The sequence below is a fragment of the Anser cygnoides genome, chromosome 15, assembly GCF_040182565.1.
Source record: "Anser cygnoides isolate HZ-2024a breed goose chromosome 15, Taihu_goose_T2T_genome, whole genome shotgun sequence".
NCBI lineage: Eukaryota > Metazoa > Chordata > Aves > Anseriformes > Anatidae > Anser > Anser cygnoides.
In genome coordinates, this window is record NC_089887.1 from 1,003,951 (window position 1) to 1,028,182 (window position 24,232).

At 58.1% G+C, this 24,232-nt stretch overlaps 1 protein-coding gene and 1 long non-coding RNA gene across 2 annotated transcripts in view; both read right to left on the reverse strand.

The window, feature by feature from the left end:
- Window positions 1–915: 915 nt before the first annotated feature.
- Window positions 916–24,232, reverse strand: part of CACNG3 (calcium voltage-gated channel auxiliary subunit gamma 3) — a 29,814-nt gene continuing 6,497 nt past the window's right edge. Inside the window, exons 2-4 of the mRNA XM_048066535.2 lie at window positions 4,930–5,013; window positions 3,260–3,400; window positions 916–2,417 (exon numbers count right to left, since the gene is read on the reverse strand). Of these exons, the coding sequence (XP_047922492.2) occupies window positions 1,906–2,417; window positions 3,260–3,400; window positions 4,930–5,013 (737 nt within the window). The 3' untranslated portion in view covers window positions 916–1,905. The remainder of the gene's footprint in view (window positions 2,418–3,259; window positions 3,401–4,929; window positions 5,014–24,232) is intronic.
- LOC106046062 (uncharacterized) lies at window positions 10,924–22,792 on the reverse strand. Its single transcript, XR_001213057.3, has 3 exons — window positions 18,674–22,792; window positions 18,308–18,426; window positions 10,924–17,230 (listed from the first exon to the last, which is right to left on the reverse strand). It is a non-coding gene; the product is annotated as an uncharacterized lncRNA (long non-coding RNA).

Genomic DNA, 24,232 nt, shown 5'->3' on the forward strand with positions numbered 1-24,232 from the left:
GTGAGCCCGGAGCCACTGTCAGGGGTCCGGGGCACTGGGATAGCTCCCTGAAACAACCCCTGCACATGCTCAGGTGGCCTTCTTGCAGGGCAACCACCTGATGAAAGAGGCTGCAGGCTGGGAGCTGCAGAGAGCCCTCGCAAGGCTGACGACTGCTTGCCAGGTAAATTAAAATGCTGCTGCTTCTGCATTTTATGCAGCGAGCCCTTTCACTACTTTGTTTTTAAATATTTCCCTAGGATCAGAATGCTACACTTCCTCGGCTGTTTTTAATACATGCAATCAGCGACTGTGGCAATTAAGAGGCCTAATTAGCATCTGAATAGAGCTCCTTGCCACCACCCCCTTGCAATTGTAGCAAATAAGCCCTGACAAAGCCAAGGCACCCTCATGCAGCCCCAAGCCACGCGTGGCCACGCCGCGGGGCCGCTGGCTGCCAGGAGCAGCACCCGGTGCTTCCATTTCACGGGGCAAACAGGGCTCATCTGGCCCCCAGCACCTGCAGTCACCCAGCAAACCCCCCACAAATCCACCGGTTTTGTCAGACAGCTAAATAAGACCTCAATTAAGTGACACGTCATGCTAAGATCTGCCACGCAGGCACTGCCTCCTGCAGCTGAGCTCTGCTCCGGACAGACCCGCGGCCACATGCACGGTGCCAGCCCTGCGCCCTCCCCCTGCTCGTGCTGGCGGCTCCCCGCGGGGCCACGCCGCAGCCCCGGTGGGGTGGGAGAGGTGCTCCCCCCGCCGCTGCTTGTGCCCAAAAATGTCCGGTATGGAGGGACACCGAGCATCTCCCCCTCCCCATCTCAGCCCCTCCACACAGCCATGGGAGAAATGCCCACGAGGCACGCTGCTCGGTTTTCCTGGTGCCCACAGCAGGGTCAGCACACGTGGCCTATTCAGCCAAGTAACTTGCTTGCCAAACTTGGACAATTTTATTGTTATTTTTCTCATTAATCTCCTGGTCATGTTCATTATAGAATCATACACCATCAGCATACAAACCATAGCCGGAGGCCCAGCCACAAACTCAGCTTCTCCCGAAGTACCACTGGGTCAAGCGTTGCCTCTCGATTCGCCCAGACAGTATTCTGTGGCTGCGCGTGTATTAGTTTTAGGGAGTTATTTCATTTTCTTGCAACATTAGAGATTAATTAAATGCTGGCTAATTGCTACCAGTCATTGGAGGAATTCTGCTCCTGAGTCCTTTCATGGTCAGAATGCACCAAAAGGAGGGAGGAAAGAAAGAAAGAAAGAAAAGAAAGAAAGACAGAAGGAAGGAAGGAAAGAAAGAAGCCCTTTCAAGACCACAGAAAATTGCAAAAGGATGTTTCTTCCAACCCGACATGACAAAATTGAATTCCAAGCTATTTAATGCATGCACGAAACGCCATAAAGAAACCCAGCTCGAGCACTCCATCCATCACAACAGGGGACATGGTTTCAGGAACACGAGCATCGTTACGTTACCCACTCAGTGCTTCACACTCAGGACTTCCAGGCAGTTTCGCTTAAATGTAACTACCGGATGGGGATTCTCACAGACAGGGCTGTCGCCAGCATTTCCATGGGGACATACAGCTAAGGTAACACTGCGGTTATTATCAACATTAATGATGGTGACTTTGGGAAGCCCCCAGCCAGTCTTCAGGGGCGCCGTGGCCGGGGACGCGGTGCAGCGCGGTGCCCTCGGTGCCAGGGGCGGGCGGCAGTCCCAGCCCGGCCACGGGGCAGCCGGGCAGGGGGCCTCGAGAGAGAAACCCAGCCCCTCCGGGGCAGGGGCACGGGGAGCCTGCTGGGGTTGTCCTTAAAAACGGGGTTTCACGGGTTACACCGTCACGAGGATCATGTCATGCAGCCTGACAAAGCGCCTCTGCACGCTGCCCGGCGGTGGGGCCCCGCTCAGACCGGCGTGGTTCGTCTGTTGGCCGGGTTGTTGTGCAAAGACTCCTTGAACTCTTTGGGGATGGAGTTATGGACCTGTAAAAAACCGTGGTCCCGCTCGGAGTTGAGCAGCGTCCCCATGGTGACCTTGGAGGGATCCCTGGAGAGGGTGAACATGGAGATGTCGGTGGAGGGGATGGTGCTGAAGCCCTTGCTGACGGGCGACATGTCCCGGGACCGCGGCTCGGTGGAGCGGGAGCTGGACCGCCGGCGGAAGCGGTACCGGTAGGTGGGGAGGCGGGTGAAGGCCGACCTCTTCAGCAGCTCCGAGTGCGACTTGGCGCGGATCTGGCGGTGCTTCTCGATGTACATGTGCACGGCGATCACCCCCACCATCTCGGCGATGATGAAGGACAGCGCGCCGAAGTAGAAGGACCAGCCGTAGGAGTAGCTCTTCTTGGAGTCGCTCTGCCCTGGGTCCCCCGCGTTTGCCGAGATGTAGACGATGATCCCGATGATGTTACTGAGACCTTTGGGGAGGAGAGGGAGAGGCGCTTGCTCCAGCAGCGGGAGAGGGATAGGGGGGGACAGGAGTGTCCCCGTGCCCCAGGGAGTGCCAGCCCCATTTTGTCAGGGCTGAGAGCTCCAGGAAGTAAAGCGGCTCCGTCTCTTAATTTCTGGCAGAGCCTGGAGACTTTGTTTGGGATTTGGGCAATTTTTGCACTGCCAGCAGAGCCGTGGGGCTGTGTCGTAAGGCTGAGGAGCGGCTGATGCATTCCTGTATTTACTTAATGAATCGATTATGTTCTTTCTGTTGTTTTCTCATCTGCATCAGCGGCTCCTGCCAGCCGAAGGAGGGAGAGTAATTTGTCTCTTTGTGGGGAGAAGAAAAACACAAAATAGAGCAGTTCCTTGAGACAAAGACATTGTCATAAAATTATCAGTGGAAGCGTTGGGGAACAGTGCACAGAGAAATGAGCAATCCTGAAGGAACGGCCTCTCAAGGCAGAGTTGTTTCTCCTGTAGGACTGCGGCAGCCCCTCCACCTGCTGCCCAGGGCCGGGTGCTTCGTGGTGGCTGAGGGCAGATCCCCCCAAAACCTGACCCATGCTGGGGTCCCCCAGCGACACCCTGTGGGGCTTAAAGGACTTTCTGGCAAGGCGGCCCCTTGGCCAAGGACCGCTGTGGGTTTTCCTCACTGTCCCTGAGGACTTTTCACCCGGGATGGGACAGCTCACAAGGCTGAGTCCCCCTGTGCCTGGGAGGACCCCCAGCCTGCCACCAGCTCCCCTTGTGCCCCCCCAAGTCCCCACGTGCGCACCTGCAGCACACCTGGAGAGCCCCCGCTCCCGCCCCGCGGGGCAGCTCCTACCTGCCGAGACGAAGAAGATGCCGGCGCTGAGGATGACGTTGTGTTTGCTCTTGTAGAACTCGCTGGCCGCCACGCACAGGCCGCCGAAGAAGAGCAGACCCACGCTGAGGATGGGGAAGATGCTGGAGGCTCTCACCGCACCTGCGGGGCGAGGATGGGGGCACGGTCAGGGGCCGGCACCCCCAGCCCGATGGCAGCCCCGGGCCGGGTTGGATTTGGGGACCCTGCTGGGGAGGGACCCCCGGGCTCTGCGGCACACAGCCCGGCTCGCCCTGCGGGGGGCTGGCAGCCACAGGCCGGGTCCCAGCCCGACGAGCCAGCCCTCGCAGGCCTCACAGATGCGATTCTGAGAGCAGCCCAGCACCGCTCCCCTTGCGTGTCCTCTGCTCCTTTCTCCTGAGCTGCTCTGGAGTCCTGCATCAACCACGCAAGACCTGTGATTCACGCCTCCAGGCACAAAACCTTTAAAACAATGATGTTTTTTCTCTTTCTTTTTTTTTTCCTCCTACACTATTTCAAGGAATTACCTCTTGAGCCTTGTCATGCAGCTAGCACTAGCAATTTCCCTCCTCACTACAAAGCGCGGCACCTCTGGGTTTTGGCTGTGGATAGGACTGGATCCTCAGGGTTTCAGAAAACCTCCCAGATCTCGAGGGGCTGCCAATGAAGCCACAGGCACTGCACTGCCAGCCGCAGGGGTCAGGAACCTGTCACCTGGGTCCCCAAACCACCGCAGCTGCATTTACTTACTTATTAAAATTGTTTTCTGACGTAGGGGAGGAACATTATCTAAATGAACAAAAAGTCCAAGACCCAAGGCCCAGCAGGGCTGGTGCTGTAGCCCCAGGCCGGGCTCCATCCCTAAATCAGCAGGATTAGCTCGGGCAGGGCCTGTCTGCACGCTCGGGGGTCACTTACCAGGGCTATGCAGGGAAGGGTCTTTCCTACTTGCCCTATCAGAAGTTCAGCTTCCAAACTGACTGCAACGAACAATTAATGCAGCAAATCACTACCCGCTGCTAAAGCAAAGGCACCTAAAATACACCGTGCCTTGGTTTGGGCTCTCATCCCTCTCTTAGGGCCCTTATTAAAAGCACAGAGATACAAAAGCCCCATTAAAATGCCATTCCGGGGGCTTTAAAATAGACTTTTTGTTTTAACTGTGGGAGGGGGTGGGAGAAGATCTTAAATGCTCAGCTCCTAAAATTGCAAGCCAATTCCGTTCGGCACATTCCCCTCCTAGCTGGGTGAGCAGAGCCGATGGCTCCCCGCAGAGCGCTACAGGACGGGGAGCTCAGCGCAGCACCCGGAGCAGCAGCAGCCCCGGCACGAGGGGCAGGGGGTGCCGGGGTCCCTTCCCCCGGGGTGTCAGCAGCTGAGCCAGCCCGGAGACGTCAGTGCCTCTGAGGCTGCCGCCTGCACCCGCTGCCTCATTCCTCCTTCCTTGGACATGTAGGTGTTAAAGGCGCCCTTCTGCCGTGCAGACCTTTCAGCCTGTCCCCGTGTTTGCGGGCAGGCTGGGCAGTGCCCGTGCCCCTCTGTGTGTGTGCTCGGGTGGGTGCCGCCGTGGGGGGAGCCGGGGCTGCCACCCCTCGGCCTCCTGCCAGCTGGGGGCCGCTGGGGGGCTGCTGGGGACGGGGCTCGGGGGCGGCGCGCAGAAGTGGACTCACGGAGGAGATACTCGGCCGTGTCCTGCTCGTAATCCGCGTCCTCGGGGAAGTGGTCGATTTTCTTGCACACTCCTCGGAAGGTTCCTGAGGAGACACAAGCCGGGAAGCCTTCAGATCCCTCTGTGCTGGGGGCAGCGCTGCACGGGGCTGCCCAGTGACCCCAGCCACAGCCCCCCCACCCCGGGGGTACCCGTGAGCCTCGGTGTTGCCCTCCTGCTGCGATCCCCCCTGCAGAGCCAGTGCTGCTGGCAGGTGGTGCGCAGGAGCAGCCTGCAGCGAAGGGCAGCACGACCCCTCACCAGCAGCACCCACCAGCAGCGGCTGCCTGCCCCTGTGTGCCCAGTAACAACACCTGGGGCACAGATTGACTCTGGAGATGTGAATTTTGGAGGCATGGGTAACTTCATCTAAATTACTACAGCAGGTTTCTCGCCTGCTTTCCATTCCTTGCTGCTTCTCAGCTCTGCTTTGTGCCTGGGACGCTGGCAACCGCAGCAGATGCTGGAGAAGGCAGAGCCGCCGGGGAGACCTGGCCTTACCTAGCTCCAGCCCGCTTCACGCAGCCCCTGCACTGCAGGCACACGCGGGTACACACACGCACGCCATGGGTAAGCACCAGCATCACAGGCGAGTGCCAAGGCTGAGCCACCCGCCCCACGGCACGGCCCCACACCCCCACACCTCACAGCCCCACGCCTGCTGCCCCCCTCCTCCCGCACCCAAAACCCAGAGCGGGGGCCGAGCGCAGCCCCGCTGTGGTGGGCACCGGCAGCGCTGCCTGGAAGCCCTGGGGAAGGAGACAGATGCTCTGGCATCTGATGGCCTCCCACTTAGCATTTGGGAAAAAAAGCCTCTTTTTTTTTTTTTTTTTTCCTGATTTTCCCCCCTCCTGGCTCTGAAGCAAAACAAAAGCATTTTGCCTTTGAACGCCTGTTTGCTTTGGCTTTCTCTTCGCTGTGCTTTAGGGCCCGGCTCTCTCCTGTGCCAAAGTGGTGCAGTTGTGCCATGAAAGGAGAAAGCCAAGGACGAGCCCGGCTCAGCCAGGTGATGCACTGGGGACTCGGTCACGCTGCAGGAAGAGAATGGGGACAGCACAGGGGTGTCCACAGAGGGCAGATCCTGACAGGTCACACGTGTCGGTGGGGCAGCCTGCAGAAGGGACTGGCAGTGAACGGTCGCTCTCCTTTACTGTTTCTGCTCATCCATGCAGCAGCCTGGTCCGTGTGCTTCCGATGTGCAGTCAGAGGCAAATTAAAGGCATTAAAACAAAAAAAAAAAATCTGGCTATGCCCGGTTGCGCTTATGGATTTGTTTTGATGGATGCAGCCCTTCCCCGCCTGTGGATGCTGAGATCCTGCTCCCCGTGGCAGCCCACCAAGGCACCGAGCGCTGCTGGGGACAGCTCAGGGCTCGGTGCACACCGGGCTGGGTGGGACCGCAGCGCCTCCAGGGTCCGGGCAGCTGCCGTGGTTCCTGTCTGCAGGACTCTCGGAGCTGCCTTCTCCAGAGCAAGCAGTAAACAAGTGCAAGGGAATGCACGGTGCTTTCTCTGCAGCATTGACAAATGTTGTCCTTGATATCATAAATGGGTAAACAGAGGCACAGAGCATGACTTCCCCGAGGTGTCAGGGCAGGCTGAGGTGGGAGGGATCCCTCTTGCCATCCCATTCGGGTTATGGCTCTTCCACAAAGCTGCCAACACTCACACAGAGCTTGGTGTGGGACAGATGGCAGCAGTGGCCCTGCCAGCAAACATCTCACACCCGCGCACTGCAGTGGTGCAGGTCCTGGGGACTTGTCCCCCGCTTGTATTGGTGTGCCACCTACTTTTGTCTTGCCACAAGCCATTGCAAGATGCGCTGCTCCTCTCCCCTGCCCCATCCCTCTCAGAAGGGCCGCGTCCACCTCGTCCACCTTTGGTGATGGCTTTTCCAGCCCACAGCAGCTCGATGGGAGCAGCTCTATGTGACAGCAGCACCAGGCCACGCAGTCAGGCCACGCTGCCTGTGTCCCCTCTCTCGTGGGATGTGCTGCTGGGGGACAGGGCGCTGGGCGAGAGGAGCCATCCCGCACAGCATCCCCAGCAGCACACCGTCAGTCTGCTCTCCAGCACCAGCTCGGGGGAGCTGAGCATCATGACAGGCATCAATTAAAGCCTGGAGATGAAGCTCTGGAGGTGGCAAGCTGTCATCCAAGCGGAGACACGGCATCGGAGGGAGAAGCGCCTGCTCCCGTTGCTTTGGGAACTGCGGTCGCTGGGGAGGCTGAGAACGGGCAGCACGAACGGGTGGGGAGGCACCGGGCACGGCGAGGACAGCAGCCTCGGCACAGCCTTCCTCCTCCTCCTCCTCCCCTGCTCCTGGCTTTCCACTCACCTTCTCCAACCCCCTCCCCGTACCCGCCAGCCAGGCTCTGCCCCAGGCACCCCAAGCTACCCCCCAGATCTCCCCCTTTCCTCCCCAGCTGTCACCCAGCCAGGGGCAGGTCCTTGCTCTGTCTCGGCACCAGCCAAGCCCACCGCCCGCACTGTGCTGCGCCAGTTTGCTGCCCCTGACCTACAGTGGTTGCAAAGCTCCCTTTAGCAAGGGAAGCCCCGTGCAGGGTGGTACAGGATCTCTTCCAAGTGCACTGGCTCACAAGACAGGGACATTTCCCTCTGAAATAACCTTCTTGGCAGGGTCATGTGGCCAGCACTCATTACCTGATTAACAAGAGAAAACTTTCCCTTGGTGCCACGTGGGAAAGGAGTTTGGAGACCAAGTCTCGGATGCAGCCCCCCAGCTGCAGGACGCCATGGCAGGGGTCACGCTGCTCAGCCTGGGATGCAAAGCACGTGCAGGGGAGCTACGCCTGCTGCTCCCAGCTGGGATGTGCAACCTCTCCTTCAGCGCTGCCTGTCCCACCGAAACACTCTGATTGCCACAGAGATAAAAAATATATTTTTTTGAGAAGTGACTTCCCCAGCGGAGGAACAGAGCCTTAGCTCAGCTGCAGGACTGAACAGCAGCTCCTGCCTGCAACCTGCACGTCTAGAGGCTTGTTTAGGGGCAGCGCTCATGGGGCTCGCGATGCTCCTCCCCAGCCAGCCCCCCGCCCTGCAGCAGGTTTGCCAAAATCTGCCCCAGCCCCGGGCCAAGGGAGCTTGGCCCCCCCCCCCCCCCCCCCCCCAGGAGGGTCGGGGCAGCTCCCCCCGCACCCCCGGGCGCTGCCCTCGGGGCTCGCACGCAGCGAGGGCCGCAGGGAGCCCGGGCCGGCCCCGCCGCATCCCCTTCACGCCCCGACATTTATTTCGGGTCCTTCGCTCCCGATGCTCGCTCCCGATGCTCGCTCCCGATGCTCGTTACCACGGCGACCGCGCGCTCACCTGGCGCGCAGAGAACGCCCCAGCTCCAGACAAATGCCCGGGCTCCAAGCACACCCCACACCCCCACACACCCCACACACACCCACACCACACACTCACACTCACACTCACCGCCGGGGCTTCCACCGCAGCGAGCCCCGCCGCAGCCCCAGCGCGCTCCCGGCCGGGGGCTGCAGGAGGGGGCCCGGGGGGGGGTGCTCCGGGGGGGGCTGCTCGCACCGCGGGGCTCCACGCGCCCTGAGCCCGCCTGGAGACAACTCGAAATTCGGGGCTTTCTCCCGGTTTTAGATCTGGAGCCCTGCTAACGAGAGCCCCGCGGGTGTAAAGGAAGAGCGTTTGGGTTTTGTCGGACCTCCGGAGCCCCCTGCCCACTTTTCCTTCGGCAGGGCTGCAGTGGGGGGCAGTGCTGGGCACCCACCCCCAGAAACCTCCAGCCCCTGCCAGAGCACCGGGGCAGGACGAGCCTGGGACTCACCGGGACGCTCTCCTGGCTTGCTGCAGGCTCAGCCCCGGCCCGTGCACGGCACCCAGCGCAGCGCCGCTGCCCGAGGGGCTGCTCGGGGTACAGCTGCCTCCCCGACACCACCCACGTTCCCTGAGGCTGGGCTCCTCTCGCTGCAGGAGGAACGGGCGAGCTGCTGCTGGGCAGGGGCTGCTCTGGGGGTGCTGGGCTCAGCCCAGCCCGCTGGCCTGGCATTTCCACAGCTGATGCCCGTGCTGGCAAAGTGACCCTGCTCCGCGTGCGTGAGTCACACCACCTGGGCTTTAATTCATCTGCTGGCTGGGGGAGCTGGAGCAAAGGCAGAACACTGCTGTGGTTATCCATTCCCCGCTTAGCCGCCTCTGTGGTGGATCTGGGTAATTTTCTCTCCCTGTCAGTGTGAATCCCGATTAGCCAACTTAGCTTATCGCTGCGCTTCCCTGCCCAGAGCCTGGGCTGTTTGGCAGCTGGCTCCTCTCACTGTGACTTGCACAGCCCTGCTCCAGAGCCTCCGCTTGCCTGCTCTGGCACTGGCCAGCTTCTCCCATTGCATCTTTCCGTGCCGAATAACCAGATCCTCCTTGCCTTCTCACTAACCCACGGGGCACATCCATCACACAGGACTGTGAGCAAGCCCAACTCTCCCCATGCAAGTGCATGCTCTGTGCCCCCCAGATGTGCAAATAGGCGTGGACGGTGCCCAGCCAACAGGCAGTGGTGAGGAGCCTGGGGAAAAAAGGTTTGAGGCAGCTGGAGGAGAGCCAGCCGTGAAGCCAGCAAGCTAATCCTTTGCGGTATTACATTGCCCTCCCTGCTGCCGGCTTGCTTTGCTCTCCTTCAGTCCCTCCTGCAGGAGGGAGTCACGGCTGCAGAGCTCGCTGCTCCCCTGCACCCAACCCGCGCACAGCCCCGCAGCAGCCAGACGCCGGCTGCACAGCCCCGCGGCCGCACCGAGGGCAGGAGGAGCACCCCCCAGGGCTGGGCACATGGAAGCCTAACAGCAGCCAACAGCAGTAAAATACGCTGGCACTGAGTGTCCGAGATGTACTGAGCAGGGCGAGCTCCGGATGAATCATGCCCTCTGCGGATGAGTTCACCGCGGCGCTGGGCCAGGCCGGCCCCCAGGAGCGTGTCCTTCAGCAGCTCTGCTCCGCGCTCCCCGTGCAGGCTGTTTTGAAGCCTCCGCTGTGTAAGAGGGCACAGAGCAGCTCCCTGCCCCTCTGTGGTGCTGGAGGAGCCCAGCCAGCCATGGAAGTGATGGATGAGTGGCGCAGGGGGGGCAGCAGCTGCAGGAGTCGGGGGAGCAGCCGGGGTGGGGGGCGCCTGAGCAGGTCCTGCCCTCCTGCTCCTCTGGGCCCGGAAGGATGCATCATTTTGGGCACCCTGTGGGGGCTTGGGGCAGCATGAGCATCCCCAGCCTTGCTGCTGACCGAGTGCCACCTGCCCCAAGTTGTCTGCTACTCCCCTCTCTGCTCAGCCTCACGGAAAGCCCGTGGAAGTCCGCAAGAAGCATTTGTTCATATTCTGCATCACCAGTGAGCTTTGGTTCACGGTCTTGATTTAATGGCACTGCTTTAATCCAGGGGCACCCTTGGGTGGGCAGCTGCAGGGGTGCCCCCAGTGTCCCCAGGCAGGGCAGGGAAGCCCTCTCCAGCTGAGGAACCTTGCAGGACACTTCACGTGAAAACACGGTACGTGAGAACTGGATCACCAGCTGCACAGAGCGTATCTGCCTGTTTACTCCAGCCTCACTACAGCCCTGCCTTTTAGGTAACGTTTAATTTGGAGGAGATGAACTCAAATAACATATTTTGCATTCACTCACTTTGAAAAGGCATCCATCCCCTTCCCCCCTGCCGGGCTCCTTTCCACCCTCTGCAGGATTCCTCCGTCCCTCTCACCCCATCAGGTCGGAGCACCCCGAGCTGCCCCCGGACACCACCAACACCTGCCTGGCACCCGGAGCAGGCTGCTCTTATGGGGTCATGTTTCCTTTCAGCAGGCTTTTGTTGCTGCTGCTTTAGTTCATTTGTATTGCGAAGTACGTACTCTCTGCACTGCATTTATCAGAGAATGCAAAGGCAATTAATTGATTTTATCTCAGGTCTTTTTCCCCTCAAAGCACTTTCCCCTAGGGAGGGTTATTGGAGGGGGGAGGGAAGGGGAAGGAGGGGTTTGCGACAGAACTATGATTTTCACGATGCTGACGGTGGAAATACAGCCAAGAATATTGATCGCAACCTGGAAAGCCAAAAGACTAAAAGGCTCTAGTTTTGGTTCTAAAAATCTCATTACTTCTCATCCAGTGAAACGCTTTTCAGGCACTATTCTGGCTGTTGCTGCTCCCTCAGTGTGGGAACTAAGACCTGGGGAGATGAGCTAACACCTTTCCTAAATGACAGCAGAATGCATGCCATCCCCATCTGTGAGTTCAGCCCTCCTGCAAGGTCAAATTTCAGACCTCGGCTCTTGGCACGTCCTGGTAAGCTCAGGCAAGTTGTCTCATGAGTCATGGTCTACAGGAACGGCTGTCCAAACGACAACTTATCAGGCCTAATCTGCATGGAGCAAGTGGTGTGGCCACTGTGCCCAAAGTTCTCCGAAATTTAACATCCACTGGAGAAGCAGAGGTCAAAGCTCGACTACAAAGTGCTGGGTTATGAGCTCAGGCACTCAGCTCCCTCGAGTAACAAGAGCAAGGTACCTAAATATCTCTAAGGAATTAAAACGTCAAGGCTCATCTTTTTTTACCTTCCACCCACCTCCCAGATGCCTGGAGAGTTGGAAGGAAATTCATCTTTATCCTTCCCCAGCTTCCCGCTCCGCAAGGGATCCCGAGGCTGTTTGCACAAGGTCCCTGCTGTGGAGCTGCAAACCTCGGGCGCTCAGGGCTGCGTGGGACCCGGCCACCACCGCAGGGACAAAGCTGCCACGGCACGGGTCGGTGGCACTGAGCAGCTACTGCAGGGCTCCGCTCCTGTCCTGGCGAGGGGCTCTCAGCCCCCATAAGCACCATGCTGCCGCCAGACCGGGCTGAGCCCGCACCATCTGCCCGACTTTCGACTTTCCCTGCAAACCGCCCAGCGCTCCCGATTTAAGCGGTGGGGACAGACCAAGGTTAGGGCCGCTGCGCCCTCACACAGGGTAATGCCCCAGCACGGCAGAGTCTGCCCAGCCCTCGCTCCACTGCCAGTCACCCCAAGCCCGGGGGCACCCCTGGGCTGCTCCCCTCTCCCCGAGAGCTGGATGTGAGCAACGGCGCCCGCAGGCAGCCTGCCGCCCCCAGCTCCTCTGAAACAAAGCCCAGCACAGCGCTCACCTCCTCACCGCTACCTCTTCAGCACAGACGGGTTTCAAACGCAACACAAGCAGCTCGGGGAAGGGAAGGGAAGGCCGTGGGGCTGTTACAGGCTCCTCAAACCAGGGGCGAGGGCAACCCAGCTGGAAGAGCTGCTTGATCCGAGGATGCTGCTGAATGCAGCTGCCTTGGGAAGGCATTTGCTCAGCTGGAGCTTGCTCTGCTCCCAGAGCCATGGCAGCCTTGGGGACTCAGGTGAGCAACCTGCCCCCACCACGAGATCAGCTTTGTGGTCCCTCGGATCACGGGCTGTAACCTCTTTACAACGCATCTGCTTGCACAAACTTCACTGGCAAGAAGTTAAATTAAGACGAAGCACGTGCGATGGCTGGAAAACTCCCTCTGCTCCTTGCGGGTTGGGATGGGTTCCCCGATTGCTGCCCCAGCAGCAGGACACCAGCTCCCCCCAGGACCAGCTTCCCCCCCAGCACCTCCCCGCGGTGGCCCCGCGCCAGATCCCCAGCGGGGCGGTGGCGCAGAACCTGGCTCCGTCTCTTTCACACCCTCTCCCCCTCTCTGTGGTGGTGGTTGGTGTCTCAGCAGAGTCACCTACACAGATATGCATTTTCTGAAGGATTTTTTTTTCCTGGTAAAAAAAAAACAGTGGAAAAACCCCAAGTCAAATTAAACAAGTGCAACAGCAAGGAGGCGGCAGAGGCGGGCTTTGCGGTTACAGCGCCGGCCGGGCGCTGACGCCGCTTCAGACAGGAGCTGGAACATGTGCAGCAGAAGTGCAGCAGGACCCATCCCTGGGCGGCGGCGACCCACGGCTCAAGGGGCAGGGAGCGGTGCCCAGGCTCACGCCCCCCGGCCAAGGCTGACCGTAGGATGCTCCGGCCTGGTGCCCGCTGCCATGGGAAGCTCAGCGAGGCACACATGGGCACTCAGGGGCTGGGGGTACACAGAGAACTGCTCTGCCACATGCTGCAGCCCCCTCTGGGCCACCCGTAGCAGGACTCTGCAGCCCCCTCCCTTCAGGGAACACCCCGAGGACAAACTGCATGAACCCCCTGCCAGACCCCCGCCAGCTGGAGACGCAGCTCTCCCGGCACAGACCCCGCCGAGGGGTGAGCCCAGAGCTCTGCGGTGGAGCTGGGGGGGCCCAGGCATCCCCGCGGGGGCAGCTGTGGGCACGGCCAGGCTCTCGCACCAAGGGGTGGACTGGGAACTTCTGCCAGTTTTAGCCAGGGATGCTCCAGCGCTCAGCATGTCACAGACTTTACTCCCTCAGCATTGCTAAAAGGGAAAAAAAAAAATCTACATTTTGACAGTGACTCATCATCTCCCATTCTGGAAGCTGTGGGGTTGCTACAACCTACACAAGGCACTTCAGAAAAGCAAAACAATTCTGAATAATAGAGGAAAAAAGTTTGAAAAGGATGGGTAATTTCTAGCACTCTTTGAGGGTTCAGCTTTAGTTTTCTCATTATAAAAGTAATCAGGTAACGCACCGGAGCTGCCTTTCAGGTCACCCCCACGCTCCCCTGGGTTTCCTTCCCATCAGCCGAGCTCACCAAGGACCGCAGATGCCCAGCAATGAAAGCAGCTGCTGGGGGCTGGGGGCTCCCCCCCCAGAGGTCAGCGCAGCAGGGCAGGGGCGAGATGGGGACCAGGGGCACGAAACCCCCGTGGCAGCTGGGGCGGCCCCTGGGGCACAGGGCACCAGCACCGAGAGCAGGCTGGGGGAGCTCCCAGCACTCCTGAGGAAGCCATTTCTTGTTTCGTCTTTAACAGCAAATAAACATTGATTTTTATTTTGAAATGTAATTGACATTCCTACGATAGCAAAGTGAGGGCTGGTGCAACCAGCATCAGTGTAAATAAGCCATGTGCTAGAAAGTAATGAGCTTTGCTGATTGGGTTTATCCTTTTAAATTCATACAACTCTAGGATTTTTTTAAAAATAATCTTTCGTTCGCCAGCTCAGAGATACTGATGGCAAGAGACAGGCAGGAGTCAGAGCTAGGCCTGCCCGAGGCACAGGCACGGACCATCAGGACAGGATCCAGCCCTCATTTGTTTCACAAACACCAGGTTCAGGCGGGTTAACCGATGAGCTTTCAGCCTGGTCTTTGGCTGTCGGTAGCCGGGGTGGCCAGCTCAGCCCCGGGAGACTCCTGGATGATGAGGCTTTTTACAAACAGGACTTGGGAAGGTATTTCCACCCGGCAGCGGGGGAATCTCTGCACTGACCCGGGGGAGGAGGGCTCATCTCAGCCCCCTTACCCCCACCTTCCCCTTCCCAGCCGCTGCAGGGAACTGCCCCATCTGACCCCCCACCAGAGCCAGCCACGTACCCCCAGGCCCCATCCTCATCCTTTAACCATGCCATCCCCTTGTCCGGCCACATCCAACCCCAGGCTGGGGGGCTGCTGAGGGCCCCTGGGGGCAGCTGTTGGCAGCCGAGGTGCCCAGCACGGCTCTGCCGCCTGCCCCACGCTCCTCTGGCCTCTGCCAAGGGTTTGAGGCCCAGCTTCCACCTCCGAAAGCCGTGCAGCCCCGTCAGCCCCGCAGATGGGACCAGGCACCGTTACTGCAATGCTCCATCGAGCTTCTGCCCCTCCGCCCAGCGGGAAGGTTGGGCTCAGCACCCACCCGCTGCTCCCGGGCAGCCCTGCAGCTCCTCTTAATGCCGGGCTCTGCTTCCCCACGCCCCGTCCCGCTCCTCACAATCATTTATGCTGCCTTAATGGACTCTCATTTAACTTATGGAAACTTACACCCTTTCTTACTCTTATTCGGACACAAATCCCACGCACCAAATCATGCTGTTTTCTCTCCCTTGGTCTTCCCCTGCGAAGCTTTTTGGTCTTCATTGCTGCACGTCTCTAACCCAGCTCCACCACGCTCACAGCCATTTCTCCCCATCACGGCCGTTACAGAGCTGCACGCAGGACTCAGGACTATGCCCAGAGCCTGCCCCCGGTCGGACTGCTGCCCAGCTCCTCAGCAAGCAGCCCTTCAGGGGGCACCTTCCATCTCCGTGCCACGTCTCAGGGGGATCCTCCTGGGGCCTGTGTGGAACACAGCAGCTCGCCTCTGCACGCCCGCCCTGCAGCCAGGACCAGCCCCGCAGAGGGCATGAAGCCAGCAGCAAAACAGGAGGGAGGAAGCAGGGCACAAACAAATCCTCCTCCAGCGTAAAACCGAGGTGGCGAGAGCAAAATTTGTCAGGAAAGCAAAGGGCAGACCTTTAATTGCCTGCACATCACGGCTGCAAGCTGGGATAACAAACCGAAGGGACAGGACTGGCTCGTTTATTGGAGTACAGTTGGCCCATGTAGCATTTCTGAGCCCTATGGAGAGATCTGTGCAACCAGAATGCTAAAAATCAATGAAAAAACCCACTCAGAAAGGACAAGGTGGGAAAAACAAGGATCAAAAAAAGAACTAAAAAGGATCCTGTCTGAATTAATGGCCACTTGTTTAACCAGAATTAATATAAAGAGAAGGAACAAGCTGTGGAGCTCTGGTGTCTGCTTCAGCCCCCTGAGCTGTACCAGAGGACAGATTATGCCAGAGGCTGCTTAAGTACCTATTTATAATAAGTAGGAGAGAAAGCTGCATTATGATGGGAAGCTGGAGGTTTCACTTCGCCGGTATTAAAATGTCCTCTGAATTTCTAAAAACCTATAAATGACAATTTCATAGCTCTGAAGCATGGCATCTCACACAGGGAGCGCTATTTTAGACTGTGTTGACAGCTGAAGGGGAATGGATCAAAAAATTAAAAACTAGTTGCTGCTCAGGTCCAAGGAATCGTGGCTTGATTACACTTCTTATGGGCAAACAGAGTGAAGTTCAAGGCACTAACATATATTCTCAGCGCTTTAAAGGCCAATTCACAGAGCAGAAAACAATTATAAGCCAAATCAGTTCAGAGAATAGATTTAAACATAAAAGCACAGCTGTGAATAGAGAATGATTTAAGAGCGTTTTACCCCCAAATTCATAACGGAGATGTGGGTTTGCACCAGTTTAAAAGCTGCCTGGTTAATATGTAAACAGCCGTAAAAATAAAAACATGCCCAACAAAAAGAAGAAAGGAGATATTCATAACTCTGAATTTAAATCAGCAACTCAAAATTGTAGAGCGCTGATAAAGGACACAAACAAACAGCAGAAAAACCATCAAAACATCTTTCCCTGATGCATTAGGATGAACAACAACAACAAAAAGGAGCAATGCTATCTCCTGTTCCTAGACAAAAACGGCAGAAGCGTTAGTCACAGGACGGAGAAACGTTAAATAACTGTTATAACAAGTGCGACATTTCATATGCAGCAGTCACATCCCAGCGCTCAGAGACGCCAAAAGAGCCGAGCGAGCAATTAGCAGTGAGGCTTGCACAGCGCTGGGGGGGGGATCAGCTCTGCCAGGGGTCCTGCCCCAGCCTCTGGGGGTCCTGCCCCAGTCCCTGGGGGTCCCCAGCCCAGTACCTGGGGGTCGCTGCAGTCAGACCTCCGCTGGACGGGATGTTGTTCCCGTCATCACACATGGTGAGCAATGACAGGACACCCAAAACAAGGACCACAAACAGGGGCCGAGGGGTGGGGTGAGCGAGGCCGCTGGTAACCACTTGCCTTGGTGCCACCAAAGGGGGACGCCGGGGACACGCAGGCGAGCAGGGAGCCAGAGCTGGGGCAGCCTGGTGAAGGTGGGAGAGCTGAGCTGGTGTTTTCACCCGCCACAGCACGGAGTGACAGCACCAAAGGGTTCTTCCCTATTTCAAGGTGAAGTGACTGCTCGGATGCACGGCTAACAGCACTGTGTGCTCGAGGCGGATGTTAAACGGCGAGGTTTCTGAGAGGCAGAAGGCTGGGACAGAGCACCATGAAGAGCCCAGTTCCCACAGCACAGCACACCCCTTCCAAGAGAGGTCTCTGCCCAGCAGCAAAACCGCAGCAAGATTTAAGAGGGGAAGGTGGGCCCAGAGACAGGCAATTTTCAGGGTGAGAGCAAGCAGTCAGCTCACCAGGGATCACGGCCCCAGGCTTTGGTGCTTCCCAGTGCGGGCAGGACCGCGGCTCCCCACCTGCCTTCCTGCACGCTCTGGTCCCAGCCCCATGCCACTGATGCCCAACTGCATTTTGAGGGCTGTGAAAAGTAAATCAGTTTTCAGAGGAGTCACACAGTACAGACTATCAAGGCTAAAAATATGTAAATCGCCATGGAAAGCGCTGTCAGAGCTTCAGCGAGACTAGGAAGATGCCAAAAGGCAATTTAGAATTTTTGAGCTCACTGCACGAGGCATTAAAAAGGTCACTATTTCTGAAATAAGGATCTTTACAAATAAACACATTTGCTCAGGACTCGGTGAGTCATGCTGGAGCGGAGCACAGAGCATTTCCAACCTAATGCTTTTGACAGGCCACGAGCAGGGCGATCTTTTCATGTTTACAGTTCATCAATAGTTTTTACAGCCACACAGTCAATCTTTAAAGCACATTTAGCCTGGGAGGAGGCTTGGCAGGTTGTTTTCCTTGCAAAAATGATATTAAATTTCTTTTTTCTTTCTCTTATAGTGCTGATTTGAAGCTAAGTACTTGAACTTCAAATATAGGATTGCCACTCAAACACCTGCTTTTTTTTTTTATATACTTCTTGTCACATCTCCCTAACAATATAAATATTTGAAGTTTTCAGCTGATGCACTAAAAGGGACTGCATCCATCAAAACCTATTTGTTTCAGGGAGCTCAGGGGGCATCGCACTGCTCGGCTGCTGGCACAGGAGCAGGAATGCTCGTGAAGGGCAGCAGAGGCTCTGCTGGTCCCTTCGCCCGGGGCCAGGGAAAGGAAAAACAACCACAAAGAGGCACCTTCCTGCGCACAGCCAAGTTCCCCAAAATTCAGAGCACTTTCCATTGAATAGCACTTGTCCCAGCCCAGCACATTCTGGAATATTTTGCCACTGGGAATGCTCCTCTGAGCTGTGCGAGCAGCGGCGTGCTTGGTGCCCGGGGAGCAGGGACAGGGAGGGCTGCAGGAGCAGGGGGTGCTCTGCCCGTTACTCGAGGGGCACCAGGGCACCACGAGCACCTTTCCTGAGCCACCCTGGGTGATCACCTCCCTCTCCTGCCTGCACATGGGATTTTGCTGCCTCAGCCTCCTGCTCTGCCCACCCACCTGCAGGCCAGCGCTGCAGTCAGAGCCCCCCAGCTCCTGCACTCACCTTGACTGCAAACGGGCCTCGGCTTCCACCAGCGCCTCAAAGCCGCCTCAAAGCACAGCGCATTTTGCTAGAGAAACTGCAGGGCTTTGAAACAATTCCAGCTCCCACACGGCTCTTCCCTTTTCAGAGGCAGCAACCCGATATAGATTTGAGGAGGGGGGGAAGAAGGGAAGAAAATGTAAAAGACCCTGAGAAGCACAGGCAAGCAGACAGCTCCACAGCTGGTGCCAGTGCTTTCCATTTCCTTCCCACTTTGCCTTAATTCACGCACCAGAGCCCACCCTACTGCTGTTGAAGCTAGGAGATGTTTTGAATCAGCTCCGAGCGCAGCAGGGCTGTGCCCCCCACCGATGCAGCCGCCCCCACCTGTGCTGCTCCCGCAGGTCCCTATCCCTGCCCTCAGCTCAGGCTCGCACAGGGAGCACGGCTTTGCCCCCAGCCTCGCTCAGCTCACGGCGCACGTCCTCCAGGGAGAGCAGTGCCCTGTGGCAGCACTTTTAATGGGTCTGTCACAGCTGCAGCTCAGCAGCCCGGGTGTTGCTTTGTGCTCGTGGCACACACCTGCCCTCGCTCCTGCTGATGCACCTGCGGTGGTTGGGGCTGGAGGAGGCCACCAGGCTGCACCCGAGGGCAGGGCTGCAGGGCTGGGGCAGTCTGTGCAGCTTGGCGCCAGCCCCAGTGTCTGTGCTGGGGTCAGGGCCCTCACCACCGGCCTGGAAATAAGTTCTGCATGAGAGGAGCTGAAACGACACACAGCCAGGCGCTGCTACAGCCCGAGAGGAGCTAGCTAAGATGAAAACCAGAACCCAGCACAAAGCTCCCAGATGCCAATGGGACATTCTGCTTTTCCTGTTTTGTTGCTCGTTCTGGGTATGAGATCTGTCCAAACTGACAATGCAAATGATTTCTGAGTGTCTGCTCTCGTGTATCCTGAAACCCCCTTGCTTAAGAAACGGGACCGCTCCCGAGACCCTCGCGGTGCAGCACGCAGCACGCGATGTGAGCGCCGAGCTGCTGCAGCTTTACCAGCACCGAGCTGGCACCAAACCGCAGGGTGACGGACAGCAGCTCGGACGTACCAAGAGCAGGTGACAGATGCGGGCACCGCACGTTTCAGCAGGCAGAGTGCCACCCGCTGCACACCCCAACGCGCCGTTCGCTCCCCGGGGAGCAGAGCTCCCGCTCGGTGCCGACAGGCTGCGGCTGCGAGAACGCGGCTCCCGGCGGAGGCGCTGACACGTCTGTCACTTCAGCCGTCAGAGAGCTGGGACAAACACAGAAGCCACACGGCATGCGTCTACACGGGTGCTGGGGCTCAGCCAGGAGAGCCCCTCTCGCGGCAGCCCCTGCGGGGACCTTCCCACCGCATCCTCCTGGCCGAGCTGCGGGGCTCACGCTTAGCACAGCAGCAACGGGGATCGGGGCAGGCTGGGCGATGTGCAGAGTGGTTATTATTGAAAATGAATGTGATGAGCATGCACACCACCTCCCTCAGGGTCTCATTGCCATCCCCACGCCCTCACTGGAGCGTGCTTCAGTTGTCTGGTGACAGAGGCAGAAGATACGCGTCCTGTCTCTCCCCCAGGCGAAGCGATCTCACACCTCGGACTGCCATTTTCCTATCCTATTAAAGGCAGGATTACTCTTCAGCTTTTCCTGTTGGAGGGAAGGCCAAAGACTAATGCAGATAAAACACTTTCTTCTTTGGCTGGAGCATGCTGAGGAATGAGAATAAACTCCCCAGGAGTAGATCGAAGGAGGCTGCACGAGGCGGCCAGCCTGTCCGCAGCCCACTGACTCCCGGCAGCACCTCAGGCTGGTGGGGGCGAGAGGCGAGTCCTGCTCCCGGGGAGACCCCGGGGTGCTGCCCCCCTCCACGTCTCCCCAGCTCTGCACGGCTGCCGTGCTGCGATAAGGCCGAGCGAGCGGCGTGCTGCTGCCGGCAAATGGAGGGCTTGGCAAGGATGCTGCACAGCCTGGTGGCAGTCACTGCCTCGACTGGCTGCGAAGGCAACGCTGGAGCTGTCGCAGGCTGAGGACAGCACGCAAAGACGACAGGGAAACGGCATCTGTGTGCGGAAGGGGCAGCCACCTTGCCCGGATGGAGCAGGAGGCCCAGCGGCAGGGCAGCAGGCGGCTCGCGCAGCCCCTTGCGATCGCTCGTGTGACGGCGTGGTGCGATGTGCTGCTGCTGCTGCTGCACGGGAGCACTGACAGCTGCCAAAACCTGGGCGAACGCCGGCCAGCCTGGCACGGGGGGGTCTGCTCCGGGCTCCCTCCTGACCAAGGAGCAGCCCTGTGGGGAGGGAAGGAGGGGGCAGCCCGGGGGCTGTGGAGTGGGTGTGGAGGACACGACCAAGGTCCCAGCAGCATAAGGCAATGCTGATTTTAAGAAGTTAAAATCAGGAACACTTTAAAAGGGTAGTCACTTGTTGGTAACCTCTTTGGGAGTTGTTTTCCCCTCCCTTTACGGTTCCAGGCACGAATTGAGAGTAAAGGTACAATTATGGGACAATTACCAAATCCCCAAATAAACTGGAAGAGTGAGCATTTGCAAGGCACGAGCCCAAATGTCACCCTCAAATGCTGCCTTTTGTTAGTGCTTTCCACAGTCTGAGTCATGCCTTGTGCTGCTCATTCACCTTCCCGGAGCTCAGGGATCTGCCCCGGGGCCGTGGCTCCTGCTCCCAGCCCAACCCTGCCCTTGCAACACAAACCTGGTGGCACAAAGCAACGCCCAGAGCCCGCTGTGAGGCAGCAGGACCACTGGTGTGGTGCTGCTCCTGCTCCTGCGCCCCATGGCTGCTTTCCTTGCCTGCTCTCTGCCTTTCCCTGCCTGCCTTGCCATCGCAGTGTGGCCCTGCTCTCTGTGTGATAAAGCAACGTGGCTCCCAGTAACCCGCTGTGGTGACAGCTGAGCATCCTTTGCAGCCCGACAGCGCCAGGTTTGTCTGTAGATTGTGGTGTCAGGAGATAAGAAACAGGCAATATCTGAGAACATCATCATGCGATATTACCTGTTCAGCAGCCATAATAATTTCTCCTTCCTCTCTCCATGATGACTATGAAAAAAAAGGATATTTTCAAGCCTGACAAACGCAGTCATCCAGTGTGCAAGCGAATTTTGCAAGTGTTAGGAAGACAAACACATCTCAGCTGTCACACCACACATTTCAAACGGCAGCAAAGACCTGTTGCGATGGGACTGCTCCACCCGGGCTCCGTTTGGCAAGCTGACCGTGGCACGACGCGGCCCCGGCACAGGGGGGCAGCCCCAAAGCATGGCCAGAGCAGCAGGGGTGGAGGAGGGACCGCGGCAGTTCCAGAATTAGTATTCCTGGCAGCCACAGCCACGCGTGCACCTTGACTGCAGCGTGCACCAGCCTCTGCGAGCCTGGCGGCCAGTGGCACGTAGGCAAATGCAGAATACCGAGTTACCATCAGAGCACTTTGTCACCGTGCCGCTGTGGTGATGAACGAGCAGGCATTCACTCACGGGAGCGCTCCTCAGGCAGCTGCTGCCTTGCATCCCCTCCTACCTCGGACAGACGAGGGCCCAGAGCTGGCAAGGGCAGCCAGTGCTCAATAATTTTGGCTAGGAAATCCTGTGCCCAAGCGCTGGTGCACCACTGGTCACACGATGTGCCTCTGATTCAGAAGATGTCCAAGAGAAGCTGATGTTCTGCAGATTGTCTCCAATATAACCAGACCAAAGGACATCGGACAGCTCAAAGCACGGAGCATACCTGGCCTGAACTTCCTATTTTGAAAAATACTGTTAAATATCTGCTGAAAGCAGATGGTTAAAAGGTAACACAAATGCCAGATAAGAAAATGTATGAAGCGCCCCTGAGTCACCAGGGCCGAGCCTGGCAGCCCGTGACACGAGCAGTGTTTGCACTCGCGGTTGTGTAACAGATCCCCGGCGCGGCGAGGCAGCGTGCTCGTGCTCGCTCCTCAGCACCGTTCTGAAACCTCTCCTCTCTGCAGAGCCGCACAGAGCCCCGCCGATGCACATGAGCCAAGAGAAGACACCAGTTGTCACCCAGGCACTGTCATTCTTTACCACAGCAGGTGTCTTCTTAATCAAAGAAATATCTCGAGACGCCCGCTGCTGCGTTCCCCCAGAGCGAGCCGTGGCTCATTACAGACCGTGCTGGAGGACTGCATGAAATGAATGGCAACACGGCTGTGCTCCCCAGGGTGCTTATCCTTCAGAAAAAAAGCAACAAAACCTCGTGGTGCTAAGCTCAAGTGCAAGCCAGAGTGGAGCCCCCAGCGAGCCCCTAGAAGGGGATGCGGGAGCCTCCATCTCAACACCAAGCCTCACGCCAAAGTGCAGCCAAGCACCAACTGCAATCCTCTTCCAAGGGTCATGTAAACAATGAAAGTGACTTTTAGATGCCGTAGCACAGTTCCAGCCCTTACCAAGGTCGGAGCAGGGGAGCAGGTGGGCAGAGCGCCCCGGTTCCTCCCAGCACCCATGGGTGCTCGCACGCTGTGGCACGTCCCCGCTGGCTGCCTGTGGTGTGTCCCAGTGGCTCCGTGAGTGGGGTGGGCGCCTCCCCTTGGGCATCTCTGAGGCACCCTCAGGTGCGGGCGTGCATTCCTAGCAGCAGATACGCCACACCTGCACCCTGCCAGTGCGCCTCCATCAGGCACAGACCTTGTCAGCAAGGTGAGCCAGGGATGCAGCCCGGCCTGCCGCATGCCACCCCGCATGTATGGGTTAATCCATCTATAGAACGATAAGAGCAATTTTGATCTTCCTGGAAAAGGAGGTTGATGTCTATTTATGAAGTGCACCTCGTGTTCATTAAAAATCCATAGTGAGATCCATGTGAAAACTAACCACCGAGACGCAAGAAGCACTGAGCAAGTTTGACACCATGGCTGGTTCCCCTCATCCCATCCCAAACAGCACGGGCAATCGCGGGGGCTCGCAGGTCTCTGCGCCTGGCCCCTCACCCTGCACCGCTGAGAGGTGCCGGCGGTGCCACGGAGCGCGGTGTGGCCGGGCTGTGCCAGTGACTGGCGAGGGGTCTGCAGCCCCGGGACCAGCGGTGAGGGTGCTGTGCGCCTCCTGGGAGCTGTGTGAGACCAGCACCAATGAATCCACCCAGACCATGCCTACCTGCGCACTATGAAAGGCAAAAAGCTCCTGCAAAGAGAAGTGATTTGCCAGAGCCGTGTAACTCCAGGCGATGGAGCCAAGCATCGCCGCTGCTCTCCCCGGTCCCCGTGCACACGGTGCCAGCGATGCCATCCCGGGCAGCGGGCAGGATCCGGCCAGCGGGGCGGCCTCTCCCCGCCACGGCCGCGCTCCCCAGCCACCAGCCCCAGCGCTCCGGCTTTCAGCCTTCATTAGCCACCCCTAATTATTTACAGCCATAATGGAGATAGTGACCTTGCATGGAAAAAAACAACACTTGAGCCTCATTCAGATTCAGACTTCCACCTCTATTAAACAGTAACAGCTCTTGAGATGACAGACTCTGCACCACGCCTATGCAGCAGTAAAATGCCTGTTTCTGAGCTGTTTGCAGCATACATTTTACTCATCACGTGCTGCTCACAGGCAATGTGGGAGCTAGCTCCCTACACCGCCCCGGACGATGGGATTTTTGTCCTGACAAACGCTGCAGCATCCCACAAGGGTAAATTCTGCACCCGCTGTCCCATGCGCCAATTCCTCAAAGCAGAGCTGGTGGGAGCGAGCCGAGGCACAGCTCTGGGTACCTTCAAACCATCAGTGAGATGTGGCTGCACAGCTGCCTGAAAGCGCAGCGCTGGCTGGCAGGCAGCGTGGGCCCAGCTCCGTCCAGGAGGATTTTTTATGGCTCTTGGCATTTGGCCACATGCCACAGGCACATGGGGCTGGAGCAGGCCAGAGGTGCAGCCTGACTTCCATCTCCATTAGATGAC